At 42.9% G+C, this 23,502-nt stretch overlaps 1 protein-coding gene across 1 annotated transcript in view; it reads right to left on the bottom strand.

The window, feature by feature from the left end:
- Nucleotides 1-23,502, bottom strand: part of RAPGEF3 (Rap guanine nucleotide exchange factor 3) — a 1,225,478-nt gene that overhangs the window by 989,266 nt on the left and 212,710 nt on the right. The window contains exon 3 of the mRNA XM_069231039.1: nucleotides 3,221-3,274. Within this exon, the coding sequence (XP_069087140.1) occupies nucleotides 3,221-3,274 (54 nt within the window). The remainder of the gene's footprint in view (nucleotides 1-3,220; nucleotides 3,275-23,502) is intronic.

Here is a 23,502-nt window from a genome sequence, read left to right on the forward strand (position 1 = left end):
ATCTGCATTTCCGCTCCCAAGATTGGACCTCCTCGGACAGAGTCTCCAGTCTGGTGCTGATGGCCTAAACTGCACCAGACTCACCAGGACTCTCCCACGAAGAATGTAAATCCTGCACCCCTCTGGGAGGGACAATGTCTAGCACACAATGACTTGTAGTCACACCAGACTCCCCGGTCACACACTATGACACAAGTTCAACCATGTCATACGAGGACAAGTACAGCAGAACTTAAGTCTCTGAGGGTTGCAACCACTGAGCATGCAGCCGAGGCTCACACAAGAGAAATGCGACACACTTGACAATAGCGGGCTATGCGGGGTCCCACACCAGGTGATCCTGTTCACACCAAAAAGACATTTCGGAGTGCAGTGGTCCCCATGATATGAAGAAGGATCATTCACCTGAAGTGCAGGCAGTCCTTGGCAAGCTCCGCACCGGGCAATTCCGGTCTCCATACACAATATTTAGGCCACGCTAATGCACCTGGTGCCAGGTGAAGTTCAGCATACGATGTGGTCGCAGCAGAGGGCACCACTCTCCAGATATTACCGGTCGCGAGTTAAGTCCCTCTCAGGAGGTCTCTGATGTCCCTGAGACCTCCTCAGAGAACAGGGGGCAAGCCAACCTGCCCTTGGAGAGTAACCCTTTGGAATGCTACACAGCATCAGGCAATCAGCCTCAGACCAGTTTCTAAGATGGAAGGGGAGTGCGGATCCCCTCCCTGGACAGTTATACTCCAGGGCACAACAGATGACTCTGGCAGAGTGCCCACATAGTTCAGCAGCACTGGACCTGCATATCTGTAAGGTTACTCTGCCTTGCAGATGTTGCATTCTCCTAGTTAATCTAGATGGTGGTTCCTTTGAAGTTGGGGTTGGGGGACCAAAGGGTTCTTCTTTGAACCACAGATGTCTCCCCTAAATTTTCTCCCTTTCTACCCTGAGGCTCTGGAATGCAGATCTCTATCTTTAGTGGGGCTATGCTCTGGCTCCAAGGACAAGTGTCCAAAACTTCTCCCCCCAATCTATCTATCTATGCCCCAAATGGCAGGGATCTGTCATTCTGGATGCCCAAGTTTTATAGCGCTTGCCTGGGGAAGGCGCAGATGTGCTCTTCCCCCATGGCCAGTAGAATGAAGCCTCATTTATAAGAAAGCAGAACCTCTTAAGAACCTAGAAATGCCCACTTACCAGAAGTTGCATTTCTAGGCCATCAATGAAAAAAAACACCTTTACCATCAGAAGGGGTTTGTCATCCCGAGTCCAACGATACTAAACATCAGGAGGCTGCTCCCCTGCAATCCACCATTACAGCCAGAATTACTCATTATCTCATGTTACCTTATGGGTAGGGCAGTGCATGGGTGCCATGGTGCATATCTATGCCCGCAGAGGCATGTGGGCACTGTCGTTAAAGCCACTGCAAAGGTGCACGTGCGCCAATACCAGCCTGCTCCATCAGGCTTAGTTCCTACATTAGGGCACCCGTGCCCAAAAATGTGCACACTCTGGCAAGTGATGCCAGCTCCCGTACCTACATAGTAAAACCACCAAGGTGCAAGTTGCACACCCAAGCGAGTGTTACTTCCAGGTGGATGGAAGGATGGGGCTGGCACTTTCACACTGTACTTCCAGTGGGAAAGTGCCCAGGGCCGGTAGGCCCTTTGAGAGAAGCAGCAAAAAAAATCCTAGAGAAAAGCGAAATACTTTGGGGGAACCACTACCTCAGAGAGTCAGGTATAACAAGGAGACTGAAATATTGGCATCATTATTTAATGCCTATCTACTTCTCGGTGTGTGTGTGTTGAAGTTGACATTACTGGCCACCCCCATTTCGTCTCATTAATTATATGTTTTGGGGTGAAAAGATGTTCTCCGATGTGTCGGACTTTCGTATTGTGATTATTGTTGTAGTAATAATTGCGAATTCTTTGAGTGTCCACATCATTTCACCACGATATAAAATGGCTGCTGTGCCTGGCAATGAACATGTATTAAACTTTCTTTCACTGTAAAATATAATTATGTTGCTCTTCTTTCTAAAGGAAGGACCTGTTCGAGTTGTATTACAACTGTATGAGGAAGAGTATCAAGGACTAACTCTCGCACTCGTCTTGCTAGACAGTGAAAAGAACTTTGTGTTCTCTACAAAAGTGCAATGATAATGATTTTCCTATCCCCGTTTCAATTACTCAATATGCCTAAGGCAAAAAGATGATTAATAAATAACTCTAAAAGGATTTCGCAATCCAGTATTTAACAGACTTCACCTCCAAGATCTCTTATGATTATTTTACCTGACAAGTTGTTTCCCAACATATTTATTAAAATCTGTAAAACAATTGTTTTTTTTAATTTAAATATATTTTTCATAAGCATTGTTTGTGTGGCTTTTTGTATAGCCAGCCACTGAGGTGTCACTGCAGTGAGGGCAGCACCCGGTCTTACGTTCACAGTCAATAAATGGTAGAACCTGGCGGGAACCGCCAAATGGCCGCTCCGCGGTCAGAAGACAGCGGATGCCATTCTGGCTTTCCCGCTGGGCCGGCGGGCAAACGCCAAAAGAGCGCCCGCCGGCCCAGTGGGAAAGGCCCTGCAACAGGGAAGCCGGCTCCGAATGGAGCCGGCGGAGTTGCAGGGGTGCGACGGGTGCAGTTGCACCCGTCGCGATTTTCACTGTCTGCTAAGTAGACAGTGAAAATCTTTATGGGGCCCTGTTAGGGGGCCCCTGCACTGCCCATGCCAGTGGCATGGGCAGTGCAGGGACCCCCAGGGGCCCCACGACACCCGTTCCCGCCATCCTGTTTCTGGCGGTGAAAACCGCCAGAAACAGGCTGGCGGGAAGGGGGTCGGAATCCTCATGGTGGCGCTGCAAGCAGCGCCGCCATGGAGGATTCCCCCAGCCGGGGGAAATCCGGCGGAAAACCGCCGGACCCGGCTGGGCGACCGCGGCTTCAAAGCCGCGGTCGGAATACTGAATGAAGCACCGCCAGCCTGTTGGCGGTGCTTCAGCCGGCCTCCATGAGGCCCTATGTCTTTTAAATCAGGAGAACTGACACCAATCTGTGCTTCACTTGTTACTTTTTCAAAACATGGGCATTGATTACCTAGGAGTCTGTCGGGGAACAACGATACTGATACCGTAGTTTTACTCATGACAATAACGCCATTGTTATTACTGACAATGTTTTAATTAGTAAGTAGAGTTAGTATTTACCTCTTTCATTGACTGGGCGTAGTCCAAATGAGCAGCGCTATCTTGGAGAGGAGTCTAAAAAGGAGGGGAATAGAACAAGGGAGTATTTGTAATTTGTGCTTTGTTTCTCTTCTAAACACAAACAATGAGATATTGCCTCAGGCCCCAAAAGCATGGCAATGAATACAAATGTTAAATAAAAAGTGTTAACCTTACATGTAATCGGTATCATCATGTTACGTACAAACAAGCACTTCATAGGCATAGCTGAGCAAGCAGGGGCGCACTTGATGTAATGGAATATGTCAAGCGATACCAAGTAAAGGGTATCCTAATTTCCAGAAAACTGCATTTGTGCAGTAAAGAGGCAGGTATAGTGCTCATGGATGGAACTTTTGAATTTTTATGAAGTTTATGACGAATTAGAGAATTTGGCATAATTTCAAAGTGTTCCGTATTGCTCCTCATAAAGGGTGCCTAGTGGCATCCCTAGCATAGTGCAGGAGGCTCTAAAGGACACAGCATGCCAAGCAATTAGTACTTTATACACACAGCCCTGTCCTTTGACATGTAAACAGTGAAATACAGCATGTACAAGAATTATGTCTGAACCATAGCATTATCAAAAATGGATAAACAACATGTAGGAGGAGCTGGTTGCATTCTCTGATACCTGAAAACAAAATTCCAATGAACATAATTATGTTTTATGCGGATCATTATGATTTATTGATCCTTAAACCAAAATGAAGTTGTTCATGTAACAGGAAATGTAGTCAATAAGTTAGCATAATGTATTTAGCTGACTCGCATGTGTCAGTAAAGCCCAGGGGATTTATCAAGGCTGTGATTCTGACAAATGGATGGCTATATCTTGATCGATAAATAGCCTTCAGTCAACAGGTCTAGTATTTTCACTAGGATCATACAACCTAGAATGCATTCATGCTGAATAATCATAACAAAATATAAACTTGTTTCCTTCACGGCCTTGAGAAAGCTCAGGGCCTTCAATGGCACCCATTCAGTTATTGCTGGCATCTTGGTATGGATTATCTAGAGTCAGAAATGATTATTTAAAGAAAGATGGGAATGGTACACCACACATTTTATCCAAGCCACATCATTTGCTAATTCTTAGAACTGATGGATATTTTAGGTGTCTTGGTAACCATACTTTTGGCAGCTGGTTCTGGCTGTGGGGGCACCAAAGCTTGATAGGTCTTAAGACCTTTATGCAAGTGTGATCAGCCGGTCTTATGCCTTGGATATGGTGTATAAGTCAGTGATTGTTGCCTACTGGTTGTGATCTTCCAAACGGTGATGGCTATATGTTAAGAGTGGAGGACCGCGTTGTACACTTCCACCAGAGTGTGAAAATATTTTCTGTGGTTCTTGCTTGATAGTTATGATGAGCGCATCTCTCTCTTCTATGTGCACACTGTTGTTGAATGGCAATGAGACCCTCATTACGAGTCTGGCGGTCATGAGACCGCCAGCCTTGCCCTGGCGGTCCTACCGCCATAGAGCCAGCAGTAAGGACCGCCACATTACGAGTTGTGAGGCTTGGCAGATGCCAAGCCTCCACAACTCCGCCTGGCTCGCCGGTGCGGTCGCACCTCCAATCCGACGGCAGGCCTCAGCCTGCCGGCCGGATTCCGGGGCTGCAAACCCCCAAGCTTTCCTTGGCAGTCACCTTGCCACAAAAACCCTGGCAGTCACGCACCCAGCGACAGGAATCTTCATTTCTGTCACTGGCACACACATACACACATCCCCCCCCACCTGTCCAGACACACACCCCTACACCCCTTCCCGCACGCATGCATACACATACACACCCATTCAGCATACAAACACATGCACTCAGACACACCCACTCACTCCCATTCATCAACACAGACACCCTCATTCATGCGCACAAACACATACGCACACATTCAGCACCCCCTCCACAAACATGCACACATGCACCCAAACACACAGACCCCCCTTCATTCGGATACCCACTTACCTCCTCAGTCGAGGGGGACGTCCGGAAGGGGATGGGTCCTGGTGGTCTTCCCTCGCTGCCACCACCACGCCAGTAGGACTCCACCAAGCCGAATTACGGCTTTTAATACTGCCAGCGTGGCGGTGGCGGCGAGGAACCCGCCTCTGCAGCACTGATCGTCAGCACGACTGCTGGCTGCTTTCCGCCTCAATGATGGGGGAAAGCAGCAAGCACTTGTAATATGGCGGTCTGCTGACCGCCAATACTGGCGGTCGTCTGGCAGGTTGGGCTTTGCCAGTCAGGGATATTGACCGCCAAAGTCCAAATGAGGGCCTGAGTCTTTCCAGTGGTGTGAACTATAAGACAGCGGGTGTGGTCAAGTAACCGGATACACTTACCCACGTATGTATGATCATTGGGGTTTGTGTTTCAGTAGTGGCTTGGAAGTTAGTGTTGTTCTTTTAGTTTTATGTGTTAACACGTTTTTCATCCTTCACAGGAATCAAACGCTTTGCTGAGGTTGACCGACCTTTTGACCCAGTAAAGATTGTGGTGAGCCATACATAAACCTATATTAACACCACCCAAACAATTTAAACACCATGATCAATATAGCCACAGAAGGAGACTTCAATCAACAAAAAGTTTCAAAGCTTTATTTTAAAACCACAGAACTAGTGTCATGAAGACTGTGTGCAAAATCTGATTACAAAGATATATCAACACCACTGGCTGCCCAGTGAAACAAATTTAGTCTAATTAGCAGCAACACAATTAAGCATTCAAGAATAATAATAGAATAATACGTATCATAAAACAATAACTTATGCCACAGAAACATATCTCAGATAACACTGTTAGCATTTCGCAAATCAAATTAAGCAGAGAACACAACTCAGGTTGGACATAGGTCATTCCTACAGCTAACCAAATTAGGAGATGTATGTGTGGGGACAGGCTAAGACATGTAGGCGAAATATAAAAGAAGACAAAAATAATTTGGTAAAGTAAATCTAGGGCTATCATTTACTAGCTAGAAAAATAAAAAGAGCAACTGTCAGCATGCTTACTTCTATTCTAGAAAAAGGAAAACGTGTCAAAGGAAATGGCAACCAGCAGGGAGATATACCTCTCCGAGGTTCAGCATTCAAGGATTCTTCATCAGCAAAGCGTGTAGATCATCAGCAAAGTCCGTCATAAGCACTATCAGGGGAGTGCAGAACACGAGCTACACAGAGAAAAGCACGTCAAGAGCCAAGAAAAGACTGCCTAAAACCCACAAAGTCTATCCCTATAGTGAAGCACACACATAGCTCTGATTTGTCAGTTCAGTGGCCTCGCATCATGCAAAAAAAGACATAATCCAATCAAAAAGGTCATAACATTTCAGGCTGCAACAGTCTGGTAATTTCTCAGGTTTGGTCTGGGATCGCTGTGTGAATCCAAACCGTTTACTAACAATTTATTTTTCCTTCTAAAAATCTTTCTTCCCAGGGAGTACTATGGGATTTATTTCACGTTATGTCCACAGGTCTAAATGTTCTGGAACCAAGGTCATTTAACTGCATGTCGCTGTATAATTGAACAAAGAGCTTATTAATACCGCAAAGCGTCTTATAAGAACAGAACCTACAGTAAAATTTCATGTTAACCCCTTCTGTGCCGTGGACGTAATGGTTACGTCCTACGGCACAGTGCTCATGTGCCGAGGACGTAACCATTACGTCCTGGGCACTGAGCTCAGAGGGAGCGCTAGCGCTTACTTTGTGGGCTAAAAGGCAAGGATGGAAGGGGAAGCCCTTCCCCTTCCACCCTGACCCTCCCTGACCCCCCCCAGTGACGTCTGATGTCATCAGCGCGCATTTGCGTGCTGACCTCATGAGAGGCCACTCCCCATAGCTCATGTGATGGGGCCCTGAGAGGCTTCAAAGGGAAGAAAAGGAATTTCCTTCCCTTTGAAGTCTCTCAGAGCATTTCAAAAGCCGGATCGTAAAGCGATCCAGCTTTTGAAATGCCCACTAGACACCAGGGATATTTCACAAAAATGAAATTGGCATAAGGGGAGCAGCCGATCTGCCCCCAGGGGGGGCAGAATCCACTACGCACCATGGATCTTTTTTTTTTCTTTTTTTTTTTTTGTGGTTTTTGTTTTAGTTGGGGAGCGCCCCTTTAGGCAAGGGTCACTCCCTAGGGGGCAAAATATATTTAGGCCATTTCTCCCCCCCTATTTTTATGAGGCCAGTCTGCCCCCAAGGGGGGCAGAAACCACTAGACACCAGGGATTTTTTTTTTACGCCTTATTCACAGAAGGGGAGCGACCCCTTAGGCAAGGGTCGCTCCCCGGGGGGGGGGGGGGGGGATTTATTTTAGGCTATTTCTGCCCCCCTGGGGGCAGATCGGCCTATTGTTATTAGGCCGATTGGCTCCCGGGGGGGTGGGGGGGCAGAAACCTCTAGGCACCAGGGCCAAAAAAACTTTTGTTTTTAGTTTTTTTTTTTTAGAGGTGGGGAGCAAGGGTTACTCCAACGGGTGGGGAGGGGATTGCATTTAGACCATTTCTGTCCCCCTTGGCCAATTTTTGTTACCACTAGGCACCGGGGATTTTTTTTTTCTGCCAATTTCACGCAAGGGGAGCGACCCCTTAGGCAAAGGTCGCTCCCCAGGGGAAGAGGAGGGAACATTTATTTTAGTCCATTTCTTGCCCCCCCCGGGGGCAGATCGGCCTATTGTTATTAGGCCAATATGCCTCCAGGGATGGCAGAAACCCCTAGGCGCCAGGGATTGGTGTGTGTGTATATGTGAAAGCCCAGGAGAGACCAGGGAAGTTTTTTTCTTTTTTTTTTTACAAAATAAGAGGGTGAGGGTATGGCCATACCCCCACCCCAAATAAGTGGGGCCAAAGTTGTTCTGCCCATCAGTGGGCAGATGGGGCAATTACCCCTGATCCACATCCCGGGGGGGCAGAAAGTCTACTAGATGCCAGGGAATTTAATTAAAAAACAATATTGGGGTGGTGGCTACCAACCAGTATGGGCCTGGTTATGCCACCACCCCAATTGAAGGGGGTAACAGTCTTTCAGCTCTGCCCGGCACTCTAAAACATCTTATCCCACAGCAAGAAGACATTTGATTATTTTGGGTTTTGGTTTTACATTTGGGCCATGAGAGCTTGGCTAACTTTCAAAATCGTCCCACTTGGAATAGTGAGGGCTGCACTTTATGGACTTTGGGATGCTGCCATGTAGAAAAATCCACAAGACCTAGACACATCTGAAAACTAAACATCTGGGTGATTCCAGGGTGGTGTTTCACATGCACCCTGCACCATTTTGGTACCCACAATGCCCTGCAAACCTCCAACTTTGCTTGAAATCACACATTTTTCCCACGTCTTTGTGATGGAACCTTCCAGAATCTGCAGGAATCCACAAAATTCCTACCACCCAGCATTGTCTCATCTATACCGATAAAAATTCTGCTGCACTTGCCAGCCTAAAAATATTTTCTTGCAAACTTCCCTTTTGGAACCCCTTTGGTTCCCCCTCAATATCAACATGTTTTTGGCTCTTCCCTTTCACAAGCACTTGTCCCACCTACACAAATGAGGTATCATTTTTACTAGGAGACTGAGCGGAACATTGGGTGGTATGAAATTTGTCCCAGTGCGGTGATCCGACACAAATGTGGGATAAATGTGATTTTCTAGCTAAATTTGAGGTTTGCTGAGGATTCTGGGTAAGAAAACATTGGGGGATACACGCAAGTCACACCTCACTGGACTCCCTTGGGTGTCTAGTTTTCAGAAATGTCAGGGTTTGGTAGGTTTTCCTAGAAGGCTGCTGAGCCCAGGACCAAAAACACAGGTGCTCCCCCCACCCCCGCACAAACAGGTAGTTTTGTATTTGATAATTTTGATGTGTCCAGATAGTGTTTTGGGGCACTTCTTTTCGCTGGGAGTAGGCCCACCCACAAAAGTGAGGTACCAATTTCATCTGAAGACTTGGGGGAACGCTGGGTGGAAGGAAATGTGTGGCTCCTCTCTGATTACATAACTTTCTGTCACCGAAATGAGAGGAAAAGTGTTTTTTTTGGCTACATTTTGAGGTTTGCAAAGGATTCTGGGTAACAGAACCTGGTCAGAGCCCCACAAGTCCCCCCATCTTGGATTCCCCTAGGTGTCTAGATTTCAAAACTGCGCAGGTTTGCTAGGTTTCCCTAGGTGTCAGCTGAGCTAGAGGCAAAAATCCACAGCTAGGCACTTTGCAAAAAACAGCTCTGTTTTCTTTGTGAAAATGTGATGTCTCCACGTTGTGTTTTGAGGCTTTTGCTGTCGCGGGCGCTAGGCCTACCCCCACAAATGAGGTACCATTTTTATTGGGAGACTTGTGGAAACGCTGGGTGGAAGGAAATTTGTGGCTTCTCTCTGATTCCAGAACTTTCTGTCATTAAAATGAGAGGAAAAAGTGTTTTTTTGGCCAAAATATTGAGGTGTGCAAAGCAGTCTGGGTAACAGAACCTGGTCAGAGTCCGACAAGTCACCCCATCTTGGATTGCCCTAGTTGTCTAGTTTTCAAAACTGCGCAGGTTTGCTAGGTTTCCCTAGGTGCCGGCTGAGCTAGAGGCCAAAATCCACAGCTAGGCACTTTGCAAAAAACAGCTCTGTTTTCTTTGTGAAAATGTGATGTGTCCACGTTGTGTTTTGGGGCAGTTCCTGTCGTGGGCGCTAGGTCTACCCACACAAGTGAGGTACCATTTTTATCGGGAGACATGGGGGAACGGTGTAAAATGAAAACCCATTGCAAGGTGCAGCTCATTTATTGGCTCTGGGTACCTAGGGTTCTTGATGAACCTACAAGCCCTATATATCCCCGCTACCACAAGAGTCCAACTGACGTAACGGTATATTGCTTTAAAAAATCTGACATCGCAGGAAAAAGTTACAGAGTAAAACATGGAGAAAAATGGCAGTTTTTTTCACCTCAATTTCAATATTCTTTTATTTCATCTGTTATTTTCTGTTGGAAACACTTGTAGGATCTACTCAAATTACTCTTTGCTGAATTCGGAATATTGTCTACTTTTCAGAAATACACAATTGTGACCACCAAAAATTAAAACATGAGCACTTTTAAAATATGTATCAGAGCAGCTTTTTCTACATTAAGCTGTTAGCATAAACCTTCTACTGATGTCTCTAAAAGCATTACTAAAATTTACTCTCCAACAGTCCCTCCTCTGACAGCAATGTATGCCATCACAAAAGGACACACACTCATTTCAATGAGACAACTCGAATGTTTGATGTCTTTTTCCAGTAAGGTCTGCTGTAATTCTCAATTTTCTTGAGATTAGCATAAGAAACAATTCTCTTCTCCATTTCTCTCTCCTCCCTCCCGTCTACTCTTAGCTCTTTTCTCTTCCCACAATTTGTATAGTTTGTATAATCCAAGTGCAACTAACGCACATAAAGCCTCAATCAACACAGCCTCAAGATAATTCCCATTACCCCCTTTCCCAAGTTTCCAAACCACTTTCCAGTGGTTGAAAAACTATTACCTATTGCTTACCATGCACCAGTGGCATGCAAATCTTTTCAGACTCTGCCCTCCTTCGCCAACAATATGTCTAACCCAAGACGATTTTGCAAAACCATTGCTCTCACAGCAACCATCTCTATAGCCATGAAAAGCATAGCTCCAGCATAATCAGCACACATTTGGTCTACTATTGTTGACAATTTCCTAATCTGGATATCATTCAAGATCGCACCAACTGATGAAATGATGGCACCAAATATATCTCCTATAATATCTGCTGCACTAGCTCCTCTCTCAACTCAGGTATTCGCTTTCTCTTTCCAAACCGGGTTGTCAAAATTTTCCATAAGATACATTTTTGGAAATACCACGCCCAGGTACCATGTACAATACCAGCCTTTCAGCAGTTTAAAATAGACGTTTTTCCCACAAATGAAATAAGCACTCGGTATGGCGGGATCTTGTCCATTCAACATAAAAGTCCAAAAACTCTTAAACAAAAATGCAAGTCTACATTCACTAATACCTAAAATAAATGTGTGTCTGTCTTTGACTTAGGTCTATATATAATTTTCCTACATGTTGCCAGTCTAAAGCTCTGTCTTTGTGTATCACTGCCTGTAATGTGTGCAGCATCTTTCTGTCAATCTTGTAAAACTACTAATTTTTCTATTCGGTTTTTATTGCTTTCCCCCTGTCATCTTCTTGTCCGATGAACTCTTTCTTCAGGTGTAAAAATGCAGGTTAAATTGTTCTTGTGTGTATATGTGGTTCCAAAAGTCAGGGTCGGTTTTCAAAGAAACCTCAAACAATGTCAACATTTTTCACGTTAGCAAGACTACTCATATGCTGATTAATAGGCAAAAAAGAAAACACAAGATCATAGTTTGAACAGAATTAGTGTATAAATTCCTGGTTATACAACCGTGTAATTAACAGACTGCAAGAAATTCCAGATGTTGGTGGCAAGCTGCGATATGTGATTCCTGACTGCAGAAGGGATCTGGATGCAAACATAACACTCATGCACTTCCATTGATTCAATATATACATACAATAGCCTGTAATATGCGTTAGAAGACAAAGCTCCCATAGAACTGTAAGTGTGTAACAATCTCTCATCCTCATAAGGAGATCTTGTTCTGTATGTGAATCTCCTAGCATTGGTTCCATTGTGCTCTCAACCTCTTCTTTCACAGGCAGACACAAACCAACTATCAATAACATGCTCACAACCACACAGACTGTAGCCAATCCTACACATACATATTTGCATTCAATCCCTTTACCTTGGTCTGGTTTCATGGCTTGCCTAGACTAAGACCAAAAATACAGTGAATTCAAAAATAAAAATAAAAAATGCAAAAGAGACTCTCAATTAATTTACACTGTCTTTTCTTTTCTTATGTGAACAAAGCAGCAACAAAAAACAGATTTATCCTCTCAAAATCATTGCACTTATTTACAAAGTTCTCGATCTTCTAGAAAGTTCATCAAGATTTTCTCTACTTGCAAATGTTTAAAATCACTACTAAAAGTTCAAATGTCTCCAATAGTAAACCATCTGGTAATCACTTATTAGCACTTCCAGCAAATAATGTCTTTGTTCATCAAGCAGCAATAAGATTTCAAATTTCAGTTCTAAAGCAATTTCAAGTCCAAAATATTCAGCTGGATTTGAAATGTCAGCACAAAAGACAACAATCTTCTTCTCCCAATCATCAACTGTAATAAGTCCATTCAGGAGCGGAATATTTTTGACTGGGCTCTCCAGGCTACGCTACTTTCAATATCACTATCACTTTGCTCGGATTCTTCAGTCACTTCCGAAATAGCATGAGGCACATCTATCACTGGATCTGGACTTTTCACGGGCCATTGGTCTCCAACCATAATTCTTTTGTCAGGCACAACTGGGACTTCAGCGTTTTCTGAGCCAGCAGGAGTCAACTGACTCTGACTTTACCCTCCTGCACATTCGAATGCTGTTGAGGCACTCAGACTTTCATCAGACTGTGCATGTTCTGTGATAGCCACTTGCCCAGTCCTCATAGTTTGGCTAACCTAGACCACTTCTCTCACTGTATCTCACTCTAGAGGAACAGGCACTGTATCATCAAGAGGATTATGAACTTTCCGTGTATGGGTGACATGACTCAGTTAGGAAGATCAGCACACATCACAGCAGTTGCAGTCACTAAGAGAACATGAAATAGCCCTTTCCAGCATGGCTTTAAGCATGTCTTTCTTACATGCTTCTTCACCAGAACCCAGTTCCCAGGACTCAAGTTGTGGCACTGTTCTTGTAGTGGTTGAGCAGATGCTTCTTCAACCTGGTGAGACAGAGCCAACCACATCAGCTAGTGATTTGCAATATTCCAGCCCTAAGTCATCTGTAATGTTCAGAAGTGCATTTGCGGACACAGATGGCAATCTCATAGCATGCCCCATAATGATTTCATGACCGGACAATCCTGTCTTTCATTTGGGTGTGCTGGGTATGCTCATCAGGACAAAAGGCAATGCATGCAGCCACTCACTAGACTTTTATAATCTCATTATTGAAATTAGTTCATCAGTATGATTCCAGAGAAGTCAGAAAGCCAAATTTAGGTATCAATTCTCCCAAAAGCATCTTTGCAACTGTAAGACTATCATTCCTGCGAGTTGGATAAGCCTCGACCCAATGAGAGAATACACACACCACCACCAAAACATAACTCAATCCATTACAGACAGGCATTTCAATAATATCAAGTTGCATTCTGTTGAAAGTACTTCCTGATCTACCTATGTGGCTCTGGTTAACCACAGTGCTTTTCCCTACATTTATTTGTTGATATGTTAACCATCTATGACACACTGCTTCTGCAACTAACCTGAATCGAGGGTTGTACCATGCTCGCCTGAAAGTTCTAATCATTGCATCTCTGCCAATATCAGTCTGTCTGTGGTAATATCTCACCATCATAAAAAAAAATATTGAGCAGCACTGCTTTTCCATCACTATAAACCCAAACATCATCCTCATTTCTCTGAACCCAAATTACTTCACTCCAACCCCTTTGTTCTTCTTCTGGCACTTCTTCATGTAATATTTTGACTTCCTCCAAACTATCAATTGCTGTAATAAAGAAGTTATGATTTGTCTCATTGGTGCTATTTCTATCGCTCCATTTCTCATTAAAGGATGTGCCATGGAGAGCACAATAACGTGTCACTTGGTCATCATAGGCATTGCCTAACGAGATGTAGTCCTTTGACATTTGATGTGATGCACATGTAACAACTGTAGTTTTACAGGTAACTGTAATGCTTTCAACAATTGGTAAACCCTGTCACCATTAGAGATAGGTGTTCCAGAAGAGATCATAGAGCCTCTCTAGGACCATAACTGTCCGAAATCATGAACACCACCAAAACCATACTTGCTATCAGTAAAAATGGTCACTTTAAGCTGTTTAGAAGCACAGCATGCTCTAGTAAGTGCAACACATTTGGCTACTTGGGCAGAAAAGACTCCTTGAAGCCATGAAGCTTTTGTCATGGCTGAGACCGTGCAAACTGCATAACCATACTCTCAGAGTTCCATTAGTATCTCTTAAACAGGAGCCATCAGCGAATTTTCATCTAATATCTTGAATATCAAGTTTTGGTTTGGTGCACAGTTTAGTCACATTGAGACATTCTTTACCTCATCCTCGCAGTCATTTACATTTTCAACAGAAATGGCAAAAGTGTTGCTGGATTTAAAACATTACACCTTTTAATATTAACATTTAAAGATCCTAAAATAACTTGCTCATACCTGGTCAAATGAGCATTGGTTAAGTACTGGGTCTTGGTTGGGTCAAAGAGACTTCAACAGAATGGGGCACAACAACATTCAGGGGTGACCATGACAATGCTTTCGCACTTACTAATAGTGACACTCATAGCTGCCACAACAATACAGCAGCTACACAATCAAGTGGAACAGAAAAATATGGATACGCCACAGGCCTGTTGGCACCTCCGTGTAACTGTGTCAATACACAAAGCGCACAATCATCTTTTTTGCAACAAAACAAAGAAAAACATTTGTTGTAATCAGGCATTCCCAGAGCTGGGGCTCAGCACAGGCTTCCTCTCAACTCTGAGAAGGCTTTCATACATGTGTCATCACATGGTACCGGATCAGACATCTCCTTGTGTGTCAACTTCAGTAAAGGCTTGGACTAAAGGGAAAAATTCAAAATCCACTGGTGGTAGTAGCCAACCGTTCCCAAAAACATTCTGACAGCTCTCTGCGTCGCTGGTAGGTTTATCTGCATGATTACTGATATTCTCTCTTGGGACAATTTCCTTATACCCTTCTCTATGTGGTGACCTAAGTATTTCACTTCTTTTTGACAGTACTGCAACTCTGCTGGGGAAACGTTATGTCCATTTTTTCCTAAGTGGTTCAAGAGTGCAATTGCATCTCTCCTACAGGCTTCACATGTGTTTGATGTAAGCATCAACTCATCAATGTCCTACAAAGAAACTGAATGAATAGGCATTTTAAGGGACCTAAAATTATTTTTTAAAGTCTGATTAAAAATTGATGGTGACTCCGTATACCCTTGAGGCGTACAATATCATGAAAAACACAGCTTCCGAATTTAAGGCAAATAAAAATGTACTATCCTCATGGAGTGGAATGGAGAAAGATGCTTGGCACAAATCAATGACTATGAACCATTCCACTGGTATAGGAACAAAATCACTGCTGGATTCAATACCACAGGACAACCTGGAAAGACAATCTTGCTCACTTTTATCAAATCCTGAACTATGCAGTATTTTCCATTAGGCTTCCGCAATAGTAAAATAGGGGCATTACATGGGCTTCCCAGGATCTCTTTTAGAACACCTTGTTGAATGAAGATTTCAATTATGGGAGTTATTCCTGCAGTTACGTCTGGAGTCATGTTATAAGACAGTATCCTTGGATACACTGCATTTGGCTTAACTGTGACTAACAGGCTCAGCTCCCCTTTGAGTACTATCTCGTTTCCTGAAAAATACCAAACCTTCGCCATAACTGTCCGTTGCAACTCCTCGGGTAATTCATCATCAAAACAATCTTTATTCGGATTTTACTCCATAAAAGAAAAACAGTCTCTTTAAGGTAAAAAAGTTATACAAGAAAAGATTTTTTTTTCAGGTACATTACTAATAAATAAAAGGATAAAAATCTTTGTTGTGACAAATTATGCGGTTATTCATTCTCATATTGGAGTTTTTCTAAATAGGACAACCTTTTCCTCTGTTCAATTGCATGTAGGATACATTTTATCACTGCTTCACATTTCTCATTAGTATCCAATTTAAATAAATAGTTAAAAGCTTCTCTGCAATAAAATAACTTATTAATAATAAATAATGGTTTTAAGAATTGTTTCCTAATGTCATGATAAAATTTACAAGATATGATAAAGTGCATTGTAGATTGTGCAAATCGTCCCACGCAGGGGCACTTCGGTAGGCTTTTACTCCAAATTCTCATCTTTGGGAAGGCTACCAAAAGGTGCAACATTCTAAAACGTAATCGGGTCAAATAAAATCTATGCTGAGTATTCACAACTGTCAGTAAATAATTTGGTATTACCTCATTGTTTTCGATCATGTAAAGAGCTACCGTTGATTTCATACATTCTCTATTTTGTCTATCACTAGCCCTCCAAGCCATTAAATGATTTTTCAGTTCTTTCTTACTAAATTGGAGAACTATGCCTGGGTTGTCTAAATTTGATGTTAGATTTATACCTCTCAACAGATCTTTTAAGTGCATGAACCATGGGATTCTATCCCGATGTTCTAATGTAAGGCAATCTTTAATAATCTTTCGGGTAAGATGCGTCCCTTCTTTTGACCAAATACCATGCCAAGCCGACAACGCATTTATATATATTAGGTCCACCACGTAGGGACTGCCCAGTTCATTGTGTACCATGTATGTGGAAGTGGTATCTGGGACTGCGAGTAATCTGTTAAAAAATGTATTCTCTAACATTTGTAGTGAATGGATCTCGGGCATCGAACCCCAAAGGGCAGAACCATATGTGATGCTGCTGATTGATTTACTTTTGTAAATTTGCAGCATTTCCCTTAGGGGTTTATTACCAATTTTTTTGGCGAATCTAAAGACTGCCTCAGTTGTCCTAATATACTTCATTTTGGTAATTTCTAGGTGTTGTTTCCAATGTCCCATGTTAGAAAATTGGATACCGAGGTATGTAAATCCATTCACCTCTTCACATTTGTGGCCCTTAATAAAATAGCTTTTCTTCCTGGCCTTTCCCTGTCCACAAGTCATTACCACTGTTTTACTCATATTCAACATCATATCTCTTTCCTCCATAAATTCCATGAAGCCCTCCATTAGTTGCTGCAATCCATTTGCAGTTCGTGACAGCAAAACTGCATCATCTGCGTAAAAAAGGATTGGGATAGAACATTCTCCTATTTTAGGGCTGTCAATTTTTTAATTTTTTAAATGGGCATCTACACCATTTATATAAAGAGAAAATAGGAGCGGCGATAAAACACAACCTTGGCGTATTCCTCTCCCTATCCTAAAACCTGGCGTACATTCTCCATTTCTTCCATATCTCACCCGTGCTGTTAGATTGTTGTATAGTTGTGCCAAAAAGCTTATTATATCTGAGGGCGCACCCATATCTGTTAAAACTTTCCACAACTTAGCATGATTCACCAAATCAAAGGCACTACTAAGATCTGCAAAACAGAGGAATACATGACCCTTCTTTGCCATTGTATACTTACTTATTATTAAATTAAGGTTTATACATTGTTCCAGGGTATCAGCCCCAGGCCTAAATCCCAATTGAGCCTCTGTAAGTATATGATTGTTAGTTGCCCATGTTTCTAATCTTTCTACAAGTACTCTTCCCAGCAATTTGACAGAGGTATCCAAGAGTGAAATTGGCCGATAACATTTGGGGTCGCCTCTATGCCCCTTTTTAAAAATAGGGACAATTATACTTTCACTCCATGATGTTAAAATATATCCCTTTGTCACACTCAGAAAGACTTGGGTCAGGATAGGGCACCATAAATCAACGTGTGTCAAATAAGCAGCTACTGGCACCCCATCAGGGCCCGGCGCCTTCCCTTTCGGGCATCTTCCCATGGCAAATTTCACTTCCTCTAGACTAACTGGTTTCAAGAAGGGTGGATTGATCTCAATTATCCCATTTTTTGATGGGTGAATAGTCAGGTTCTCTGGGTTAAAAATTGAACCAAAATGAGAAAGCCATTCCAATAGAGGAACATGTACTGCTATTTCGGGTACATCACTATTTTTTAGGAAAGGTTGGTTGATTGTTTTCCAAAATAAAGTACTATCTCTTAGTGTTGTTGCTTGCTCAAGATTAGCCCATGCCCTGGCTCTCAATTGTGCCTTCCTGGTTTCTAATGCATGTTTGTAGTTAGAACGCTTAATAATTACTTTTTCTCTATTTCTTGGTCGGGCCTGCAGGGCTTGTTTTAGTTCTTGGCTGGCTGATGAGCAATTGTGATCAAACTACCCCACTTTCCCGCTCTTTTTTTCCCCGATGCTCTCACTAAACTTCTTGCAATGGCGATTCTAAATTGGTTAAAGGATCCTAGGATCGAATGTGGATTTTGATTATATTCTATACATATGATAATTTCTTGATGATGTTGTGTCACAACTTTATTCATCACATCTGTTTCATTTATCCCAGTCCATTTAATCGCAAATCTGTTTCCACTTCTTACTCCTATATCCATTGCTAATCGTTCACCTATATTGAAGGGTTTAGCTAATCTCATAGTCAGTATCAGGGGGTAATGATCACTATAAATAGTAGGCTCAATCTTCAATGAAACGACTGTATCCATATGGCTCTTTGACATTAGTATATGGTCAATTAACGAGAAATGTCCTATTCCTACAAACGATGGGAGCTTCTCTCCTTTATACCCATCTTGCTCCATCAGCTCTAGGTCATATCTAAATAGTATTTCATTCAATACAGTTCCATAGTTATTATGTAAAAAGTGCAATTGAGTACGTCCTCCCTCGTCGACGAATCCACATGTCTCCCCTATAGTATTCTTGCATATCCCGATATTAAAATCTCCAGCCCATATTATTATGTAACTTGAAGTTATATCGTTTACAAAGGCCTGTAAGTCATCATGGAGAGTCGATGCCACTACTCTATTAGTACCATCAAATTTGTTGTTGTAATAGTTTATTAGTACAATTCCTAAGATCCCATCTATCCGAAAGTATAAGAACTGGTAGTAGGGGGAATCGAGGGAGGATTTCACCAATGAGTAGGGTACCAATGTTGAAATAAAGATTGCTAGACCTCCCTTTGCCCTTCCCCTGGCTGAGGCCGAGGCTGGTGAGGAGAATGTGGCATAACCTTCTATAGAGAAGGATCCTGTGTGCCATGTCTCTTGTAGGCAGATTATATGTGATGAACTTATTATAGTCTGCCATTCCTTCGCAGCCATTTTCGTTTTTACTCCAGCTATATTCCATGACATGAGTGTAATTAGGTCTCCTACTAGTGGTCCCCCATCTGACTCAGTGTCACCATTACCACTTGGAGATTTTAATATGGGCACTATAGTGGTAGGTTGTGTTTTATTATGTATTGGAGTCGTTTTCCTACTCAGGTTCTCCTGCAGTCAATCTAGATCCTCCATGTTACTCGGGGGGCAAAACGGTTGGAATACTCTAATTTATTATGCCTATCCAAAATACTGGATGTATTCCCTGCCACCCCTGTGTCTTTTATGCCTGTGGTGTTCGTCATTCTGTAAAAGTATCCTAGGGGAACAGCCATAATCTCCCTCCTCAGGCATTTGCAGTTTCGATGTCTTGTATCCAAGTCTGCTAATAGTTGGCCCACAAAGCGAGGGTTACGAAAGTTGACCACAATACAATCTCCCTCTTCTTCCTCCAAATTTCCCACCCAGTCAACTCTCCTTGCCTATAAGATCTCGCGAAATAGTATATCTGGTGTACATATATTCCCTGACATCCAGTGTATTACCTTATTACGTATATCTGTCCAGGTCTCGACAATATTTGGGCCAAGTTTGGGAACATTTTTCAGAATGATTGTATATGGGGTAGCATCTGGTGGTAATTGTAACACCTCTTTCACAGATCTGTTCTTAGTCAGGGACTGGCATCTGTGGTTTCTATCCATGGGTTCCATTTGATAAATCATAGGTGCCTTGTGCTGAGGAATTTCTTCCTGTATGGGATGCCGGCATTTCATACTCCTTTTGTTGGAATCTGCAAGCCCTATCATTGCTCTATTCCTTAAGACTTCAGCCTCTTGATTCTCGTTTAATATAAGATCACTGCTAAGAGATAGAGTTTCTGGTTTAGTCATTGAGTTAACACTTACTTCTATCTTGGTTATGCGTTCTTTTATCTCCTTAAATTCTGACAATATTTTTGTCTCTATATGATCTAACTTGCCATGCAGTTTCTTAAAAAGGGTTTCCACACGTTTTTGTAGGGAACCATCGTTATCTGATGATAGTGCTACTGCATGACCCCCATGCACTTGTGTAATTTTTTTTTTACTCTTAGGAAGCTGTGAGTGTACTACCATGGATTTAGGTTTGGTAATCTGGCTACTTCTTTTTTTCTTGGGTGGTGAAAGGATTTGTCCGTCTGTACTATTTGGTGAGTCAATTTCCTCTATTATATCTGTAGGAAGTAAGGGGCCTAAAGAGAATCTAGAATCTGGCCCAATAAGTTTTCCTTCTGGGGCTTTTAATTCAGAAGTTAAGCCTACGGCCTCAAAGCTCACTTCGGCGATAGCCTCATGTAGAAATTTTTTTTGTCGCCACTAAACGTGCTTCAGCATTGATGATTTCTTCGTTTATTTTCCCCATGGCATCTGAAAGATAATTGGTAATTGTATTAGTACTTCTCTGGGTTGTGTTATTCATACCATTCCCTATTTGGTTTTGCTTTCTTTTCCCCATTATGTATGAAGGGTTAACTATAATAAGCACTCTTAGCTGGTCGCAGACAGGATATATACGATTCCTAAAACAAATGACAACAGAGTGTGCCCAACCCAGCCTTATCCTGCTCTGGTGAGCACAAAACAGCGGTACAAGAAAGTTATTTTGGGCTTCTACTCTGACCACTTTGCCAAAACCGGCTTCAGGTCTAAGTCCAAGCGTCTCTTTATAGCCCTGAAGAAACCAATATCAATAGGAGCCGGGAGAAGGATGTCAGGGGAGTGGCCCAGCCCAGCCTCTGTCAGGCGCAGGACGGGCCCGCCCTTGGCCCTGGGCTTTGCCCAGGCACCGCCAGCACGCGTCCTGCGGGCGGGAGCGCAATAGATCAAATTTAAAGGGCTCCTGTCCTTCAATAAGTGGCTGCCGCCGCCTCCGGAAAAAGACGCGCTTCCCGCAGGGCGGGAGCGCAATAGTTCAAGTTTAAAGGGCTCCTGCCCTTCAGTAAATGGCTGCTGCCGCCTCCCGGACAAAGACGCGCTTCCCCCTTGGGTAATTCATTTACTGTCATCATCGGGAACAATGAAATAACAGTGTACAGTTCTTCAATTTTGCAGAGCATTTCTTCATCATTGCTTATCTGAAATGCTACTCCCTTGTGTGTCTAGCTAATGGAACAATTTAGCTTACACAACAGATGACAATCTAACAGGCTCACAGGACTATAATTGCAAATCACAAATTCGTGCTATCCCTCAAATTACCCTATTTTGACTGGGATATGTTCTATAATTGGGTTAGTTAACTGTTGATTTGCTACTCCTACCACCTGACTTCTTTATCCTGACAAGGGCACATTTGGTACTTCTGCAGTTCTGACAGTGGAACGTTTAGCTCCAGTGTCAACCAGGAATGAAACATTGTGTCCCATAATGCTAGCATTTACATAGGGACCACGCTGATCTACCGCTACCACTGCTGTTAACATGCAATCCTCACCACCAGAACTGTCACTGTTAAAGGTTTCTGAAAACTCCTCATCATGCAAATCAATTAAGGGAAATTGTGTTACTAACTGATTTATATTTCATTTGCTCTCTGATTCATGCTTTGCTGAGGAACAATCACTTGCTGCTGTGTCATCAGGGTTTATGGAATCTGCATTTGTTGGGGGGCCTGTATCTGCTGTGGGGCCTGTATCTGCTGTGGGGTCTTCATCTGCTGTAATCCTGTAGAAACAGCTACATTTTGGACTCTGGGTCTTTGGACTCTCTGAATTTGAACTTGATCATTGCCAACAGTCTGAGCACCACCACCATTTTGCACCAGATTATTCACATTATTATAGGGACACTCCTGTCTCCAGAGTCCGAAGTTGCCGTACACATGACATTTCTTCATTGACTGCACATCAATCACATTACCACCCTGATCTATACGAACACAGCTTCCTCTACCTCTAAACTGAGGCATATTGTTCAGCTGCTGTTGCACACCTTGCATTTCACTAGCATTCACCAACATCTGCTGCCCCGATTTCCCGTCCGAGCAAATTTGATTTTCAACACCATCAATTTCTCCTTTAACTTTTTCTGCTTCAATTAAATTTTGTCACTGCAGTACTTTGCATATTGTAGTACCTTGTCAATGGGCTTATTCTGCCAATAGGTTAAATGCTGATGAATCATTGGCTGACCTTGGGCTTCTATCCTTGCACAAATGTAAACACAAAATGACTCATGTCTTTCGGCTCAATAGTTTCAGAACCACTGTGCTGTCTGAATGCTTGCAACAATCTTTCATAATAGGCATGAATCGACTGTTTGATTTCCTGTGCTGTCCTATCAATCTTTTGCCAATCAACATCTTTTAGGGAAACTTTTTTCTTCAGAAATTCAGTCACTTTATAATACCCCCTTCATCAGCTCTTTCAGACAGCGTACCTGTTACTGTATGTCTCGTCAGTTCATGATTTGGCCAATCAACACTCCGCTTGTACTCAACCCATAAATCAACTGGAACCACAATGTCAAAGAATGTGCTCAAATATTCCCACAGGCATTTTGAAAGCTTCACAAACCTTTCTGTCTGCTTGTACTAGTCAACTGGCTTCTCTCTCACTCTCAGTTAATCATTTGTGAATTGCAATGTGTCACTCCTGCTTTAAGGGACATGTACATAACCTCCACCTGGAATTTCCCTCTTTGGCAACATTTTTACATTATAATCAGCTTGATTTGCTCCAGCCTGAGACCAATTCTGCTTTGCTTTCTCTTGATCTCTTTGTAGGAAAGTACCATCTTGCCTTGCATGTTACCCCCATTTTTACTGAATGGATGTTTGTTTTTGCCTATGTGTCACTCGGATCCCAGTGCTCATAAAGTATGCCCTGTATGTGTTCCCTGTGTGGTGGCTAACTGTATCACTGAGGCTCTGCAAACCAGAAACTCAGTGTTTATGCTCTCTCTGCTTTTAAAATTGTCACTGCAGGCTAGTGACTAATTTGACCAATTCTGATTGGCACACTGGAACACCCTTATAGTTCCCTAGTATATGGTACCTAGGTACCCAGGGTATTGGGGTTCCAGGAGATCCCTATGGGCTGCAGCATTTCTTTTGCCACCCATAGGGAGCTTAGACAATTCTTACACAGGACTGCCACTGCAGCCTGAGTGAAATAACGTCCACGTTATTTCACAGCCATTTTACACTGCACATAAGTAACTTATAAGTCACCTATATGTCTAACCCTCACTTGGTGA

This window comes from Pleurodeles waltl, chromosome 4_2, assembly GCF_031143425.1.
Source record: "Pleurodeles waltl isolate 20211129_DDA chromosome 4_2, aPleWal1.hap1.20221129, whole genome shotgun sequence".
In the NCBI taxonomy this organism is placed as follows: domain Eukaryota; kingdom Metazoa; phylum Chordata; class Amphibia; order Caudata; family Salamandridae; genus Pleurodeles; species Pleurodeles waltl.